Source organism: Schistocerca serialis, chromosome 1, assembly GCF_023864345.2.
Source record: "Schistocerca serialis cubense isolate TAMUIC-IGC-003099 chromosome 1, iqSchSeri2.2, whole genome shotgun sequence".
Taxonomy (NCBI): Eukaryota; Metazoa; Arthropoda; class Insecta; order Orthoptera; family Acrididae; genus Schistocerca; species Schistocerca serialis.
The window spans coordinates 207,002,738-207,020,524 of NC_064638.1; the positions used below are offsets into that span (position 1 = coordinate 207,002,738).

Below are 17,787 nucleotides of genomic sequence, written 5' to 3' on the forward strand. Positions count from 1 at the left end.
TAACCTAATTTGATAACGATGTCAAGAGACGTTGCTAGATATCGGCCATCACTCCTCTCCTACTACTCTGACGTCACAATCCAAGATGGCGGAAATAGACCACTTGTGGTAAGTACATGGTGTATCAAAAAGAATCATCCAATTTAAAAAATCGTAACTATTATGTTGCAATATGGTGAGCAAGATGTGTGAGACATGCGAAGTACCCTCACACTTCAAAAGAATATAGTAATTCCAATCCCAAAGAAAGCAGGTATTGACAGGTGTGAAAATTATCGAACTACCAGTTTAATAAGTCACGGCTGCAAAATGCTAACACGATTTCTTTACAGGCGAATGGGAAAACCGATAGAAACCGGCCTCGAGGAAGATCAGTTCGGATTCCGTAGAAATGTTGGAACACGTGAGGCGATACTGACCCTACGACTTATCTTAGAAGATTGATTAAGGAAAGGCAAACCTATGTTTCTAGTATTTTTAGACTTAGAGAAAGCTTTTGACAGTGTTGACTGGAATACTCTCTTTCAAATTCTGAAGGTGGCAGGGGTAAAATACAGGGAGCGAAAGGCTATTTACAATTTGTACAGAAACCAGATGGCAGTTATAAGAGTCGAGGGGCATCAAAGGGAAGCGGTGGTTGAGAAGGGAGTGAGACAGGGTTGTAGCCTATCCCCGATGTTATTCGATCTGTATACTGAGCAAGCAGTAAAAGAAACAAAAGAAAAATTCGGAGTAGGAATTAAAATCCATGGAGAAGAAATAAAAACTTTGAAGGACCTGGCAGAGCAGTTGAACGGAATGGACAGTGTCCTGAAAGGAGGATATAAGATGAATATCAACAAAAGCAAAACGAGGAAATGGAATGTAGTCGAATTAAATCAGGTAATGCCGAGGGAATTAGATTAGGAAATGCAACACTTAAAGTAGTAAATGAGTTTTGCTATTTGGGGAGCAAAATAACTGATGATGGACGAAGTAGAAATGATATAAAATGTAGACTGTCAATGGCAAGGAAAGCGCTACTGAAGAAGAGAAATTTGTTATCAGAGTATAGATTTAAGCGTCAGGAAGTCTTTTCTGAAAGTATTTGTATGGAGCGTAGCCATGTATGGAAGTGAAACTTGGACGATAAATAGTAGACAAGAAGAGAAAAGAAGCTTGGTGCTACTGAAGAATGCTGAAGATTAGATGGGTAGATCACGTAACTAATGAGGAGGTACTGAATAGAACTGGGGAGAAGAGGAATTTATGGCACAACCTGACTAGAAGAAGGGATCGGTTGGAAAGACACGTTCTGAGACATGAACGGATCATCAATTAAGTATTGAAGGGAAGCGCGGAGGGTAAAAATCGTAGAGGGAGACCAAGAGATGAATACACTACGCAGATTCAGAAGGATGTAGGTTGCAGTAGTTAGTCAGAGATGAAGAAACTTGCAAAGGATAGAGTAGCATGGAGAGCTGTATCAAACCAGTCACTGGACTGAAAACCACAACAACAACAACAACAGCTACAAAATACTGTTGGAAAGTGCAAACTCTCTAGCTATGCATGGTTCCCGATAGGTAGCAGCAGTGTGCGCCCACTTCAGTTCTATTAAAAATGGTGTTGAGAGAACAGAAAGCGTTCTGTGCTCTACAATTTGCGCAGTGCGGGTCAGTAATAACAATTCAGCGTGCCTTTCGTACCAGGTATGGTGTGGACCGCTGCTACAGCACAGAGCGTTAGACGATGGCATGAACAGTTCCGAGAAACAGATTGTTTGTGTAAAGGCAAATAGCCTGTCCATCCACTAGTGTCTGACAAAGACGTCGAACACATCCGCTACTGTTAAAAGAAGTACATTTCTCGATATGCTTGAGAAGTTTCTTTTCCCACAGCTGGAGACTGATTCGAACGACTTCATTCTCCAACAGGATGGAGCAGCACCACACTGGCATCTGGAAGTACGGCAATTTTTAAATCAAATGTTAACTGAATGATGGGTCGATCGCTGTGGACCACATGATTCAGCCTTATATTACTGACCTCCGAGATCAGAATGAACTGAGACATTGCATAAGAGCAGGTGTGGAAGCTGTAGCTCAAGACATGCTCGCTGCAGTGTGGGAACAATTTGAATTTCATATTTACATCTGCTGTCCATCTCCGGATACTTTTGATCACATGGTTATGTATTTGGTATCAACTGCGCCAAAAAACAGCAGAAAGCTATTAGCAAATCTATTTTTAATTTATTTATTTTGCAGACTGTTCTCATACTTTTCTCTTTACTAATTTCTTCCTAAAAACTACTTAATGTTCTGGAAATCCATTTTTGCAACTACTAAATAACGTGTATTTTTTTAACACACGAGTTTTATCTTCTTCGTTTAAAGGCTCGTCAATGGTTGCATTATCTTCTGATTTCAGTTTTCTTATGGAAGTGCCCACTGTATGCATATTTCCGAGTTATTCATGCTTTTGTATTTTTGTGTTGGCCTAACTTCAGTTTGGCTTGCAGCGTAATAGATTCTTGACGTAAAACAAGGAAAAGATAAAGCACAGTTGATATTAATGTACGGTCTGCTGATTAAACGTATATCTATAAGAAGACTGAAACTAATGTTGATGCATTATTTTTTTGCTGTTGTACATAGAGAAATATGTAGCGCTACAAACCAATGTGGAACTAGCTCAAAAACTCCTGCTAGACGTAGAAATAACTAGAATATGTGCATGCAGACGACATTTCTAGATGTAAGTGGAAATCGAAAGAAAATGCAACGACTGACAATGTTTTAAATAAAATAAAACGAAAATATTTTACTAGTTGCGAAGATGCATTTGACATATCTCAAGTAATTATACCGCAACTACGAACACTAGATCGAGACAAATGTGGAAAACAGTGATACCGACTATGGACTGACACTTTCTGCTTTCAGACTGCAATTTTCATCGCAGACAGAGGCATGTTGCACCAGATGCTGGAGGTACTGTCTGACTCCAGGAGGCTGTACGGTCGTCAAGAGGCAAGCAAGAAGATTCGAGGACGTTACGAGGACCTCGCCGAACGAGTGCTGCTGTATATGCAGGTTAAGTTCTACGCTGATGCACTGAAATTTGCAATGGTCCATTGTGAATTTACCTACGTAGTGAGTAATATTACGCAACCTGAAATTTAAAGTTGGGAGGGAAAGAACTACGTTGTTGCACATGAGATGTTGGATGCTGTGGCGAGTAATGGCTGCCGTGTTGCAAATACTTGTTCTTATATGTGCATGCCGCAAGCTTTGTCACAGTTTTGACTGCTGTAATAAACGGAATAAATCACAATTATATTTTTCGTCTGTAGCGAGCCATCGAAGACAACGTACTTCTTGTAGCAACACGTTAAAAAAGTCCCTGAACAACCTCCGAAATTTTGCTGATCGGTCACCTGGTTAAGATCGTGTTTGTCTGCGTTTGGAAAGCAATGCAGCATTGTTTCCGCGTGTCATGATTTCAACATAACTTTGGATGGTTTTCGGAGGTACGTGACACCAGATGTGCAATTGCAGAACTTTACGGAACTGTGTTTGTGACCACGGTGCTTGCTTTCGATAGCATCTCAGGTATGATCCAGTGGGTTCAGTTCAGGTAAATCTGGTGGCCAAGACATCAACGTGAGACAACTATCATACCTCTCAAGCCGTTATAGCTCGAGTCCGGCCTTGTTACACTGACATTTATCATGTCGAAGATGCCAACGGGAGTCAGTGATGCTCTACAATGTTCACGTACCCCACAGCCGTCACTGTGTCTGCAATGACCATAAGGTGAACGTCCCCCCATGGCACAACACTGGTCAGCTGGCCTATGTACTAGTGCAAGTACATGTTTAGAGCAGTCGTTCGCTGGGCGACGGCGTATCCGCACACAACCATCAACTTGGTGTAAGAAAAACTGCCATTCGTCCAGCCAGGCGACAGATTTAGACTGATCCACAGTCCGATGTCAAGGGTCACGTGCGCGCTGTAATCGGTACTGAGGTGTCGTTGTGTCAACATCGCAGGACGAAGAAGTCGTCTGCTGCGAATCCCCATGTTCAACAGTCTGTTCCGCGTAATTTACAAGAATCGAAGTCGCGGGGTCCAAACGATACATATCGAACGTGAGGCCGTAAATCGATCATGCAACTCTCGTGGCGGGCGTTGTGATCAATTATTTGTGATCGTCATTTTATCTGTTTTCCATCGTTCACTGAGTTGCTCTAAATTACATACCTCCGCGAATTATTTGTGAGTTGCTAGGGAATCCTAGACGATTTATGTCGTTAGTGAGTGGAATGTCTGGTGTTCTTGAGGTTTCTTCGGCGGATTCTCTCACATGGAAAAATCTAATTCCATGTTTATCCAGGGTAGAAAATTGTTCGACTTTTTGTCACCAATATGGACTACTACCGGACGAGGAAAGAAGGGACTGTGTAGACTGTGGCGGTGCGAACGTGTAAAACTTCGTAAGAACAGTGTCGATACCATTTACAATTTCATTGCGGACAGTGCGGAAAACGAACGAGTAGCTATCAGGAAGAATACATGGTTCGACTCTTCCAAATTATCCATCCAGACCACCGTAATGGACTTTCACATGATAACAAGACCGACAACGAGTAAGGTAAGTCGTCTCCTTTGCAGTTACAAGTATTTTTGTAACGCTCTTCATTTGTCATTGCTGTAGCGACCACCGTAAACAAACTCATAACGCCCGCCACCAGAGTCGCATGATCGACTTACGATCGCATGTTCGATATGTATTGTTTGAACCCCGCGACTTCGATAGGCAATCATTCTTAGAAATTACCGTGTTCTGAAACATTTGCGATTGCACCAACATTGTACTTCATCGTCAGATCTGCCATACATCACGTCTGTACTGCTTTACAGAGCCTCTGACCTTCACGCTGTGTGATGAGGCATGTACGTCCAATAGCTTGTCGCCTAGTCGTGGTTTCGCCTTCTTAAACCACTTTCCATACATTCTCACGACAGTAGCTTCCGAACAGCTGACCAACTTCGCTGTTTCCGAGATGCTCATTCCAACGCAACTGACCTTAACAATGTATCCTTTGTGAAAGTCATTGTGTCAGTTGATTTCCATATTCATGGTCCATATAGACGGTAGAATGACTTCCCATTCGTCTCTGCTCCGCGTGTACAGGGTGTTTCCGTAACAGCGTGCAAAATGTGTGTCTGGACGTAGAGAATGCTCCACTGAACTAAAAATATTTTCGCATTCAGAGGAGAAAGTTGGTGATTGGAATTTCGTGAGAAGATTCCGTCGCAACGAAAAACGCCTTTGTTTTAATGATGTCCAGCCCAAATCCTGTATCATTTCAGTGACACTCTCTCCTTTATTTCACGATAACACAAAACATGCTGCCCATCTTTGAACTTTTTCGGTGTACTCCGTCAATCCTATCTGGTATGGATCCCACACCACGCAGCAGTATTCTAAAAGAGGACGGACAAGCTTAGTGTAGGCAGTATCCTTAGTAGATCTGTTACATTTTGTGAGTGTCCTGCCAATAAAACGCAGTCTTTGGTTAGCATTCCCCACAACATTTTCTATTCGTTCCTTCCAATTTAAGTTGTTCATAATTGTAATTTCTAGGTATTTAGTTGAATTTACGGCCTTTAGATTTGAATGATTTATCGTGTAACCGAAGTTTAACGGATTCCTTTTAGCAGTCATGTGGATGACCTCACACTTTGCGTTATGCAGGGTTAACTGCCAATTTTCGCACCATTCAGATTTCTCGCGGTCACGGAATATGTCCTTTAGAAGGTTCATCGCCTTGGGGGCGATATGGGCAGTCGTCCCATCCTGTTGGAACGAGGCATTCTCAATTTCGAACTCATCCAGTTTACCTAGGAAGGGCTCCAGAATGCAAGTGCAGTACCGTTCTACATTTATGGTGTCCTGAAAGAAGATCGGCCCAATGATGCGTTTACGAGTCACGGTGCACCAAACACGAACCTTCTGGTCATGCAATGGGGTCACCTTAAATTCATGCGGATTCTCCATAATCCACACATGACTATTCTAGCTATTCAGGTAACAGGAGAGGTGAAACCATGCCTCATCCGTGAAAAACGTTGTGTCAAAAATCCCCTCACTACTGCCCTGCAGGAAGGAGAGAAGTCCGCAGCTCGTGGTCAAGCGGTAGCGTTCTCGCTTCCCGCGCCCGGGTTTCCGGGTTCGATTCCCGGCGGGGTCAGGGATTTTCTCTGCCTCGTGATGACTGGGTGTTGTGTGATGTCCTTAGGTTAGTTAGGTTTAAGTAGTTCTAAGTTCTAGGGGACTGATGACCATAGATGTTAAGTCGCATAGTGCTCAGAGCCATTTTTGAAGGAGAGAAACCAGTGTCCCTCAGTTCATGCACGACTGAAACTTTGTAAGGATACATGGACGTCCGGAGAATCTTGTGAGTGGAGCCCACGGATGCATGGGCCTGCTGAGCTAGTCGTCTAACCGATTTCTTTGGACTTTGCAGCATCATGTCTTGCACCTCCGCCACCTTCGGATGTGGATGTGGATAGCCTGCCTGATTTTGGAGCATTATGACCGCTTCCGGTCTTTCAAAACTTGGCGATGAGGTTCCGTACAGCATTGCGGTTAGGCATCTTCATTCCAGGGAACTTTGCTGAAAATGCAGCTTCTACTGTTGAGGTAAACTTGTCTCCATTGCAGAACACATGCTCCACAAGAAACACTCTTTGTTCAATCGTCAGCGTGATGATCTGGATCACCTTCATGTCACACAAGACGTTGGTCTTGAATCAAACCAGACCTGCGAACAAAAATACAAATACCTGATCAAATATGGTTAAGATATGTCAAACAATGGAAAATGTTGTATTAATAATTGACAATCATATCAGTCATTACTTAGCACACCGCAACATGACACTGCGCAGTTACTTTCCGAACACCTGGGTAATCTCTATATTGTATAATAGGCAAAGTCCCAACTGATTGACTCACTGAAGCTAACTGTCTCATCACCTCCTAACAACTAAGCATAGAACCTTGAAATTTAGTTTCGGCGTGGATTTTATACTCTAGGCGTCGTTTAAGAAGGGGTTTTTCGAAATTACAATCCTAAGGGGGGGGGGGGGGATAGTGGATGAAGTGTTTTTTTGAAAAATGTCGATATTAAGGCAGCTTTGAAGCTAGACCTACAAGAATTAGTAATTGGTTTGTCAGTCAGAAATAAAGAAATACGTGCTTCAGCATTTTTGTAAATTTAGCCCTATCGGGGTGGAACAGTGGGCGAAGATTTTTTTGAAAATATATCTTTATTAAAGAACTGCTATAGTATTTGAAAGTTACATCTATGTACATTTGTTTTTTACTATTCGATTACAAGTAAAAAAATGTGTTTCGGTGTTTTTGGAAATTGAATCCCTATGGGGGTGAAATAGGGGATGAGATTTTTTATGAACATATTTTATTATTAAACCATTTAAAGCTAAATATATGAAAATTTAAATTTGGCTCCTCAGTAGAAATAGAAAAGTACGTGTTTCAGTGCTTTTGGAAATTCAAACCGTATGGACGTGAAACATGTAATGAAACTTTTTATGGAACTATTTCATTATGCAAGCATGTTTGACGCTAAATCTGTGAAAATTTGTATGTTGCTGCTCTGTTGGAAATAAAACAAAAGCATGTCACTGTTTCTGGAAATTCAGCCTGTAAGGCGTAAACTAGGGGATGAAATTTTTTACGAATATAATTCTTTGTGAAAGCATTTTTAAAGCTAATTCTTGGTGTTTGGCTTCTCGGTTATAGACGAAAAAAAAAACCTGATTCACTGTTTTTGGAAGTTCAACCCCTAAGGGACTGAAATAGGGTCAGACTGATCCACTGACTCATCATTGTCCAGCCCAAATCGCTATGGATAGAAACTTGAAGCTTGGAGAGGGTGTTGATCTTGTACTGTAGGCATTGTTTAAGAAGTGATTGTCCTAACTCCCTTGATGGTTGGAGTTTTTACATCACAGTTACAGATAGTCGATGTAGACCAGTTATGTTGATCACTGATGCATGCAGCGATCGTGTGAGACCCAACTCGCTTTATTTGTTCATGAGACCAAGAAAATATTAGATACAGGCTCCCAGGTAGATGCCATTTTTCTTGACTTCCGGAATGCGTTCGATACAGTTCCGCACTGTAGCCTGATAAACAAAGTGAGAGCTTACGGAATATCAGACCAGCTGTGCGGCTGGAGTGAAGAGTGTTTAGCAAACAGAATACTGCATGTTGTTCTCAATGGAGAGACGTCTACAGACGTGCCACAGGGGAGTGTTACGGGACCATTGCTTTTCACAATATATATAAATGACCTAGTAGAGAGTGTCGGAAGTTCCATGCGGCTGATGCTGTAGAATACAGAGAAGTTGCAGCATTAGAAAATTGTAGTGAAATGTAGGAAGATCTGCAGCGGCTAGGCACCTGGTGCAGGGAGTGGCAACTGACCCTTAACATAGACAAATGTAATGTATTGCAAATACATAGAAAGAAGGATCATTTATTGTATGATTATATACTAGCGAAGCAAATACTGGTAGCAGTTACTTGTGTAAAATATCTGGGAGTATGTGTGCGGAATGATTTGAAGTGGAACGATAATATAAAGTTAATTGTTGGTAAGGCGGGTGCCAGGTTGAGATTCATTCTGAGAGTCCTTAGAAAATGTAGGCCATCAACAAAGGAGGTGGCTTACAAAACACTCGTTCGACCTATACTTGAGTATTGCTCATCAGCGTGGGATCCGTACCAGATCGGGTTGACGGAAGGGATAGATAAGATCCAAAGAAGAGCGGCGAGTTTCGTCACAGGGTTATTTGGTAAGCGTGATAGCGTTACGGAGATGTTTAGCAAACTCACGTGGCAGACTCTGCAAGAGAGGCGCTCTGCATCGCGGTGTAGCTTGCTGTCCAGGTTTCGAGAGGGTGCGTTTCTGGATGAGGTATCGAATATATTGCTTCCCCCTACTTGTACCTCCCGAGGAGATCACGAATGTAAAATCAGAGAGATTCGAGCGCGCACGGAGGCTTTGCGGCAGTCGTTCTTCCAGCGAACCATACGCGACTGGAAGAGGAAAGGGAGGTAATGACAGTGGCACGTAAAGTGCCCTCCGCCACACACCGTTGGGTGGCTTGCGGAGTGCAAATGTAGGTGTAGATGTAGATATATGTATCGAGACAGCCCCTTCAGCATCAACTAAGAGTTGGAGATGGAGCACTGAAGCGCTAAAACTGGTAGCTACACGATAAATGAGATCATAAGGACAGCTGTAGGCGTTTCATTTTCTTACAAAAATAAATTTTTTGTCTGTATTTTAATTTTTTGTATTACGGTGTCAGACATTTTCTGAGGGGAACGTAGAGGTGTGGTGCACACTTTGCTGTCCAGGTGTCGACGATGGTGGCGTCCGTCGGCTGGCTGGCGGCCCCTCTCGTGTCCCGCGCGCTGCTCGCAGCCTCAGGCGAGTCCGGGGAAGTCCCGCGCAAACTGCCGCTGCCGGTCTGGCTGCCCCTGGACGTCCAGGCGTCGCCCACTTACGAGATCCTCTACGTCGTAGAGGTCTACTGCGTCATTCTCAGCGGCCTCGTCACCCTCTGTACAGACGTCCTCTTCATTAGACTCATGCTCATGGTGACCGCCGAGCTTCACGTTCTGAACTACAATGTTGCGACTATGGCCAAGTGGAGTGAGAGAGTTTCAGATGAACGACATGGTTATGGTCATCAACAAAATACTGAAGTCCAGGACTCCTACATGGTAGGTAGAGCACTTCAAGTGGCAGAAACATCCTATGAAGATGGCTCTGACGACCAGTTGTACCAACAACTAGTGACCAACGTTCGCCATCATCTGATCATCCTCAGGTTTGTAACACCTAGTTACTCTTGATAAAGCGTTAGTCGCAGTTCATCGATTAATTCACTATTTTGGTTTAGAAACTAGTCATATTTTATTCTGCACTCAGCGACTGATTACTGTATGAAACGTCCCCTCAGAAAAATTATAAATGACTGTGCTTAAACTGACACACAATATTTTTAGCGCAACGCAATCTGACTTTCAATAATCCCTACAAAAGAATGGCCCTGACTAACAATAACCTATACCTTTCATGAATCACTTACCTCACAAAAATCTTCGTTACTCGAACTACTGCAATACACCGAGCGCCAATACTGCCAGCTAAATGAAAGTTTCTAACTACTGAAGGCACTAACTACTGATAGGCACAGTCAGCAAATGAAAGATTTTGATAGAGAACAAACAATGTATTTACCTCAATAGTGTTCAAAAGTCATTATATATTCAGCGGTAACATTAGGTGATTCACCCTGTATATATATATATATATATATATATATATATATATATATATATATATATATATATATATATATATATATATATATTCCGTAAACCACATCAAATACTGATGGACCGATTCCACAGACCGAACGTGAGGAGAGGGTCTAGTGTAATTGTTTAATACAAACCATACAAAAATGCACGGAAGTATGTTTTTTTAACACAAACCTACGTTCTTTTAAATGGAACCACGTTAGTTTTCTTAGCACATCTGAACACATAAGCAAATACGTAATCAGTGCCGTTTGTTGCATTGGAAATGGAAATGGAAATGTCGTGTGGCTAGGGCCTCCCGTCGGGTAGACCGTTCGCCTGGTGCAGCTCTTTCGATTTGACGCCACTTCGGCGACCTGCGCGTCGATGGGGATGAAATGATGATGATTAGGACAACACAACACCCAGTCCCTGAGGGGAGAAAATTTCCGACCCAGCCGGGAATCGAACCCGGGCCCTTAGGATTGACAGTCTGTCACGCTGACCACTTTTTTTTTTTTTTGACGCTACCCTTTTTTTTTGTCACGCTGACCACTTTTTTTTATATATATAAGAAATTAATTTACTTTTACAAACACTAAATGAAATGCATCCTCTGCAAAAACAAAAAAAAAAAAAATAAAAAATCATTGTAAAACAAATCACAAATGTAAAGGAACAGGGATACAGGGATGTTATTTTTATGTATTTATTTATTTATTTTTCATAAAGATCACTCTGTTAAAAGGAACATGTAGATCATTTCATGGTATAGTTTGTGCATTATATATGGAGCGGTGAGAGAAACGTGAGGTTCATCATCAGCTGTCAAATGTGCACACCGACTGCACCCGGCACATCCCAACTGCGTGGGGGGTCGAGGAAGACTGCCTGAAAATAATTGGCAAAGGTTTTCCGATAGTGAGACCATCTATGAACCTCATGGTGGGCTTGCTGCAAGAAATACCAAAAGTCGAGTCGCGACTTGGCAGCATCCCCATAGAGGTACGCGATCGTCCAACCTTTGACCCAGATGATCGAGTGTGATTTAGTCGCCGTAAAGTAGTCACTCTCCGGATGTAAGAAGGAAGCAGGTGTAATATGTTGCGGGGTCACACGGAGGTAGCAAGCCACCATCTGTCTTCCTAGGAGCCATACCTCCTCCACCGCGATACAAGTTAAGCGGTGATGGTCGTCATCCACTTGGCGACATTTCGGGCATAGTGGAGTGTCCACTAGTCCAATTGCATGGAATCGTTGGTTGGTGTTGAACTTTCCACAGGTGACAGAGAACCACAGTGCCCGAACGAAGGTAGGAAGGAATTTTTGGTGCACATGTCTCCAAATCTTCGGCCAATGCAACTTGGGGTGTTTGAGTTCAATGACATTACGACTTATCCGTCGTAGCAGCCAAACATAAAAATCCTTCGCGCATGGTAGTCTCGTGCGCGGAAGCTCGTCTCTGATATAACTAAGTTCCACGATAAATGTTGATACATGCGCAAAATGTGACGTAATGTTGCCCACCGCCACCGGAGGTGTGAGGGACGCTGGAACTAGGAGATCCAGTAGGCGGGATGTAAGGGAATCACGCCCGCTACGCCATTGCTTGTACATCGTAGCTAGAAGGAGCGCCGTCGCTCGGCAGTGAACATTTGTAAGTCCGAGTCCCCCCTTGTCCGTAGGGAGCGTGAGCGTTGCGTATCGCACCTTGAGGGGCGATCCAATCATCACAAAATAGCCTAGTACTGATTGAAGTCGACGTCCGAGCGTGAGTGGTAGGGGCAGGATCTGCGAAATATGCACCATTCGAGAAACCACATATGTGTTCAGATATTCGACTCGCTGCAAAGGATCAAGGCGCCGTAGGAGATGTTGTCGGACCATGGTACGTGTTGTCTGTAAAATACGTCGGTAGTTAACTGCCGCAGTATGTTTTACAGATGAGGTAAAGTCTATGCCGAGATAGCGGAATCGTTGCACATAAGGAAACGGACTGATTTCTTCCGGCGTAAGGCCCCTTCCAACCGGCATTGCTGCCGATTTGTTCATGTTCACTGCACTACCCGCCGTCACACTGTGGTCCAACAACAGTTCAAGGACCGTCTTCACCTCTTCCTCGGAACGAACGAGCAGCAGGAGGTCGTCCGCATAGGCACGACATTTGAAGGTGTAGCCCCGCAGTTCCATCCCAGAATGAGAATTTGTTAGCCTCCCAATTAATGGTTCCAACGCTATCGCGAACAGCAGCATCGAAAGAGGGCAGCCCTGGCGAATGGATCGTCGAATTTGAATGGGCCCTGCTATACGCCCATTAACCTGTACCAAGGATTGCGCGCCCCCATAAATCCTTCTAATGAGACCAGTAAAACGGTCTGGAAATCCCATTTGTTCCAGTACAGCGTACAGATAGTTGTGGCGCACCTTATCAAAAGCACTGTCAAAATCAACCGCCACCATCGCCGCTTTAAGCCGGCACTCCTCCGCTAGCGCTATCACATCACGGCATTCGGCAGTAGCTGTTTGCACATTCACCGATCCACCCGGTGTCGTCTGTTCTGGAGAGAGAACGCTACGAATTAACATACGACATCGGGACGCTAGCAACCGTGCAAAGATCTTATAGTCGGCATTAAGCAGGGTGATGGGGCGATAATGTGTGACCGTAATTCCTGGCTTCGGTTTATGTACTGGCACCAAGAGGCCTTCCATAAAAGCCGGTGGAATAGGCGCATCGGAATTTAACATCTCGTTGTACATTTCCGTCCATCGCGGTGCCATTTCGTTGCGAAATTCTCGATAAAATTCAGCAGGAAGTCCATCAATGCCTGGGGACCGATTCAACGCACCCTTTGCGATCGCATCATGTGCTTCCTCACAGCTAATGGCTTCCAGTAAGGTTCCCGCGGCTTCCACCGTCAGTGTACGGGAGACGTACGTGGCTATACGGTCGAGGTCATCGACAGGGGCTGCTTCTTCCCGATAGATGTGTTGGTAATGGTCGACGAATGCAGAGACAATGTCCGCTTGACGCGTCACTCTTCGGTCTTCGCGGGTAATTAATTCCTGTACCAAAACGCGTCGTCGGTGTTTTCGTTCATTCACGACGTGGTGCATGGAAGGAATCTCGTGCATTATCGTATCGTGACATCTGGCGCGCACCATGGTTCCCTGAAGATGTTTCCGAGCTAAAGCCACTAGTTTAGCTTTTATCCTTTTGCGTTCGATCCAGACGTCCTGTCCCAGTGGACCATCGTCCAGGTCGCGCAGTGCTGCAAAATAAAAGTCGGTCGTACGGCGGCGCCATTCTGCCATCTCCCTGCTATATGAGATGAACGTACGGCGAAGCGCCGGTTTAGCACAAGTCAGCCACCAATCAAGCTTCGTCGCATACCTTCCAACCCTTCGCTCGCACATCGTCCATGTCTCAAGGATCCGGTGACGGCATTCAGGATCATGTAGATGTTGAATGTTTAATTTCCACGGGGCCTTACTGTTCCACACCTCTCTACGGGGAAGAAGCACCGTATAGATGTAAGCGCTGTGATCTGAAAATGCCAATGGCCAGCGTTTCGCGTCCTGGACATCATTTGCATGAGCCCGCGAGATATAAATGCGATCTAACCTGCTCGCCGAATGACTGGTCACATAGGTGTATCCCGGTGCATCTCCATGTCGTAATTCCCACGTGTCACTAAGTACAAGGTCGTTGACAACGATTCGTAACTCCTGGCTGATGTTTGCTTGCGGCCATTGGTCTTTCTGACTGAGAACACAGTTGAAATCTCCACCAATTATTACACATTCATAACGTCCATGGAAAAGTGGGGCAATGTCTTCTGCATAAAATCGTGCCCTTTCCCGCCGCCGATTGTTTCCCGACGGTGCATAAAGATTGATGATGCGTGTCCCAAACGTCGTGAAAGCCATTCCCCTGGCCGTCGGAAGGTAACACACGTTTTCCACTGGGAAGCCATCTCGCACGTAAACTGCCACCCCACTCCCATTGTGATCTCCATGTGACGAATAGGATTGGTAGCCTGCGATGTATGGGAGTGCAGCTATGTGGACTTCCTGCAGCAAAGCAATATCCACATCAGATGCCCAAATCGTTTCCTTCAGTAGGTGTATTTTGGCCGGTGAACGCACGTCATTTATATTTAATGTCGCAATACGGTTCGCATGGCGTTGAATCCCACTCTGTCGACGCGCAAAAACATCTCCCTGCATCGGCGCTGGGGGCTGAGTTAGAAGACGTTCTCTCGCCCCTCTCCCTTCACCTTCAGCAATTATTAGGCTGTCTTCGTGAGTGCCGGCTGCCTCTGTATGACGTCCGGCGCCTCCTCAATATCGTCATACCACATCTTTGCAGGCAGTGATATATTCGTGTCCATTGCCACATCATCTGCGTCTGGAGCGCCAACTGGTTGTGCTTTCTCTTCAGCATCACCACGTCCCGGTACCGGCAATGTAACAGTCCGCTGCGGGTCTGATCGAACAGTTTCTATTGCCTCATCCTGTTTCGTAGAGGCTGTTGTGTCGTCTTGGTCCACAGGCACATCGTCGTCGGGGCAAGGGGAGTCATCCCTAGGAGATGTCGTGCGACGACGCCGTTTCCTCCTTTTCGGGGAACGTTGTTTGCGTGATCTTCCTTCCGTGTCCTCAGATTGTAAGGAATCACGGCTGCCCGACAGAAAAGCATCCGTAGGAACAGGAAGTGTTTCGAGTCCCATCGTTGTACTCGGCGGGAGTTCGGTCGAAACTGATGCTGTCGTCTCAGAGTGCGTTCCAGACGGAACAGCATCCGTAGTGGCTGGAACTGCTTCGTTTACTATCAGTGTGCTTTGTGGGAGTTCGGTCTCATCTGATGTTGTCGCCGTAGAGTGTAAGCTCGATGGAGCAGCATCCTCTGTCATCCCGACGTCTGCTACAAGGTTTCGGAGAGTGCCATCTTGATCTTCCACCGGGGCTGTGTCCTTTCGGTCATCAGCGGACGCAGTGAGGGCCTTGGCATAGGTGATCGGTAGTACTGTCATCGCTGGCGACGGCTCCCGCACACCTGAAGGCAGTTGCGTAATCCGCCGTTGCATACAGTTCGACCTGAGGTGTCCCTCCTGGCCACAGCCAGAACATGTACGTGGTTGACCATCGTAAATCACCACCGCCCGACAACCACCAATTGTCAGATAGGACGGTACATGTTTCTGAAGATCAATAGTGCTCTGTCGCACTCCGTTAAGAACAGGGTACGTGGCGAATTGTGTCCAGCGTTCTGCTGTGTGACCATGTACCGTGCCGTATGGCTTAAAAGCCTCGATAACTTCGTCAGCCGGGAGCTCAAATGGCAGCTCAAACACACGTATTGTCCGTACACCCAGACCAGCATGTTCTACAGTTACCGTGCCGACATTCCCGTCACTATGGCAAAATCGGAGACCTGCTTTTGTCGCCTGTAGAATTCTCTCACACGCCGCGTCATTTACCATCTTAACATACACCGTGGGACTAACGATGGACAGGTGAATTCCAACAATATCGTTTGGCGGTATCTTGACGTCCTCTCGAATCAATCGTTCCACTGCTAAAGCCTTTGGTCGTTCGTAGTCTTTGCATAAATTGAACCGTAATGTAGTTTTCCTGTACTTGTTCGCCATGATCGTTGTTACTAGCTCGCGCGCAGACTAAGTCCACAAGTAAAGAAACACTCGCACGCGCCGCACAGGCGGAAGTATCGGACCTCCGCTTCGCACGGCCGCTAGCGCCGAACTGACCACTCAGCTGCCGGGGCGGACGTTCGTTGTATTGTAAAATGTTAATTACATCCGGAGATATTGTAGCCTGAAGTTGACGCTTGAGTACCACTCCGCTGTTCGATCGTGTGTATCGGAGAGCACCGAATTACGTAGGGATCCAAAGGGAACGGTGATGTACCTTAGGAACAGAAGAGACTGGAACAGCACATTACGTCCACATGCTAACACCTTTTTATTGGTCTTTTTCACTGACGGACATGTACATTACCATGAGGGGTGAGGTACACCCACACACGTGGTTTCCGTTTTCAATTACGGAGTGGAATAGAGTGTGTCCCGACATGTCAGGCAAATAGATATTCAATGTGGTGGCCATCATGTACCGTGTGTACCGTGATGTGCCTACAACCCCAGAGAATATGAAACAACGTATTGCGGCAGGCTGCGGCGACACATTACACCAAATGTACTGCGGCGTGTACGACATTCATTACGCCAGAGATTGCAATTGTGTGCAGCAAATGATGGCCATAACCTTTTGCTATAAATTTATAACTTTGCAATGTTTCATCGTATTCTTTCAAATGTAGAATGGAAATTTTTACTCGTGATTGCTGTGTAATCTTTAATCTGTGTAGCTTATTATGAGCATATGGTTGTGGAATTTTCTGAATATGAAACATGTCTGCACATCACTATGAATGTACCGCTGCCGAACAAAACTATGGAAACGCGAATAACGCAACACATTAACATGCTTAATACGGTGCCAGAAAACCGTTGGCATTCAAAACAACTTCCATTCATCTCGGCATGGCTAAATATAGGTCATGTATGGTTCTCAGGGGAATTTTACACCATTCTTCCTCCAAAATACTGGCAGGTTCAGGTAAAAATGAAGGGGGTCGGTAGCAACTGCGCTCTCTACTCTCCAAAGTAGATAGTACTGAGATCTGTTGTCTGTGCTGCCCAGGGCAGATGCGAAAATTTATCCTTATGTTCACAAAACCAGTCCTGGACGATTCGAGCTGTGTGAAGAGGGACCCTGTCATCTAGGAACACAGCATCTCTATTGGAGAACAAACATTAGCTCATGGTATGACCTAATCAGCCAGAATGGTTCCATAATTCCTATGGAATACCATAATATGGTAGTCCACGCCATGTTTCACGCTTGGGACCTAGACTCGGTCAGAAGTTGTTAACAGTGTGAAACAAGACTCATCCAGCCGGCCGGTGTGGCCGTGCGGTTCTAGACGCTTCAGTCTGGAACCGCGTGACCGCTACGGTCGCAGGTTCGAATCCTGCCTCGGGCATGGATGTTTATGATGTCCTTAGGTTAGTTAGGTTTAAGTAGTTCTAAGTTCTAGGGGACTGATGACCATAGATGTTAAGTCCCATAGTGCTCAGAGCCATTTGACTCATCCGACCAAATGACATTTTTTCATTCCTCCCTAGCCCAGGTTTTACTGCTTCACTACCACCTTCCCTGTTACGGGCAATTGCATCATAGGTGAGTTGTTTTGAAATTCCAGTTCGCCCTGCAATTCCCTGTTGATGGAGGCTCCTTCATGTTCTTTCTTGAGTGTGACATTCAGTTCCGCACTGACTTTTGCAGCTGCCGTCCTCTTATGTTTC

At 45.1% G+C, this 17,787-nt stretch overlaps 2 protein-coding genes across 3 annotated transcripts in view; both read left to right on the forward strand.

Annotated features, from left to right (window-relative positions):
* Nucleotides 1–17,787, forward strand: part of LOC126465767 (UNC93-like protein) — a 364,481-nt gene that overhangs the window by 215,115 nt on the left and 131,579 nt on the right. The window lies entirely within an intron of this gene.
* The window catches only part of LOC126459944 (odorant receptor coreceptor-like), an 80,938-nt gene that overhangs the window by 36,056 nt on the left and 27,095 nt on the right, over nt 1–17,787 (forward strand). The window contains exons 4-5 of the mRNA XM_050095894.1: nt 2,928–3,137; nt 9,446–9,921. Of these exons, the coding sequence (XP_049951851.1) occupies nt 2,928–3,137; nt 9,446–9,921 (686 nt within the window). The remainder of the gene's footprint in view (nt 1–2,927; nt 3,138–9,445; nt 9,922–17,787) is intronic.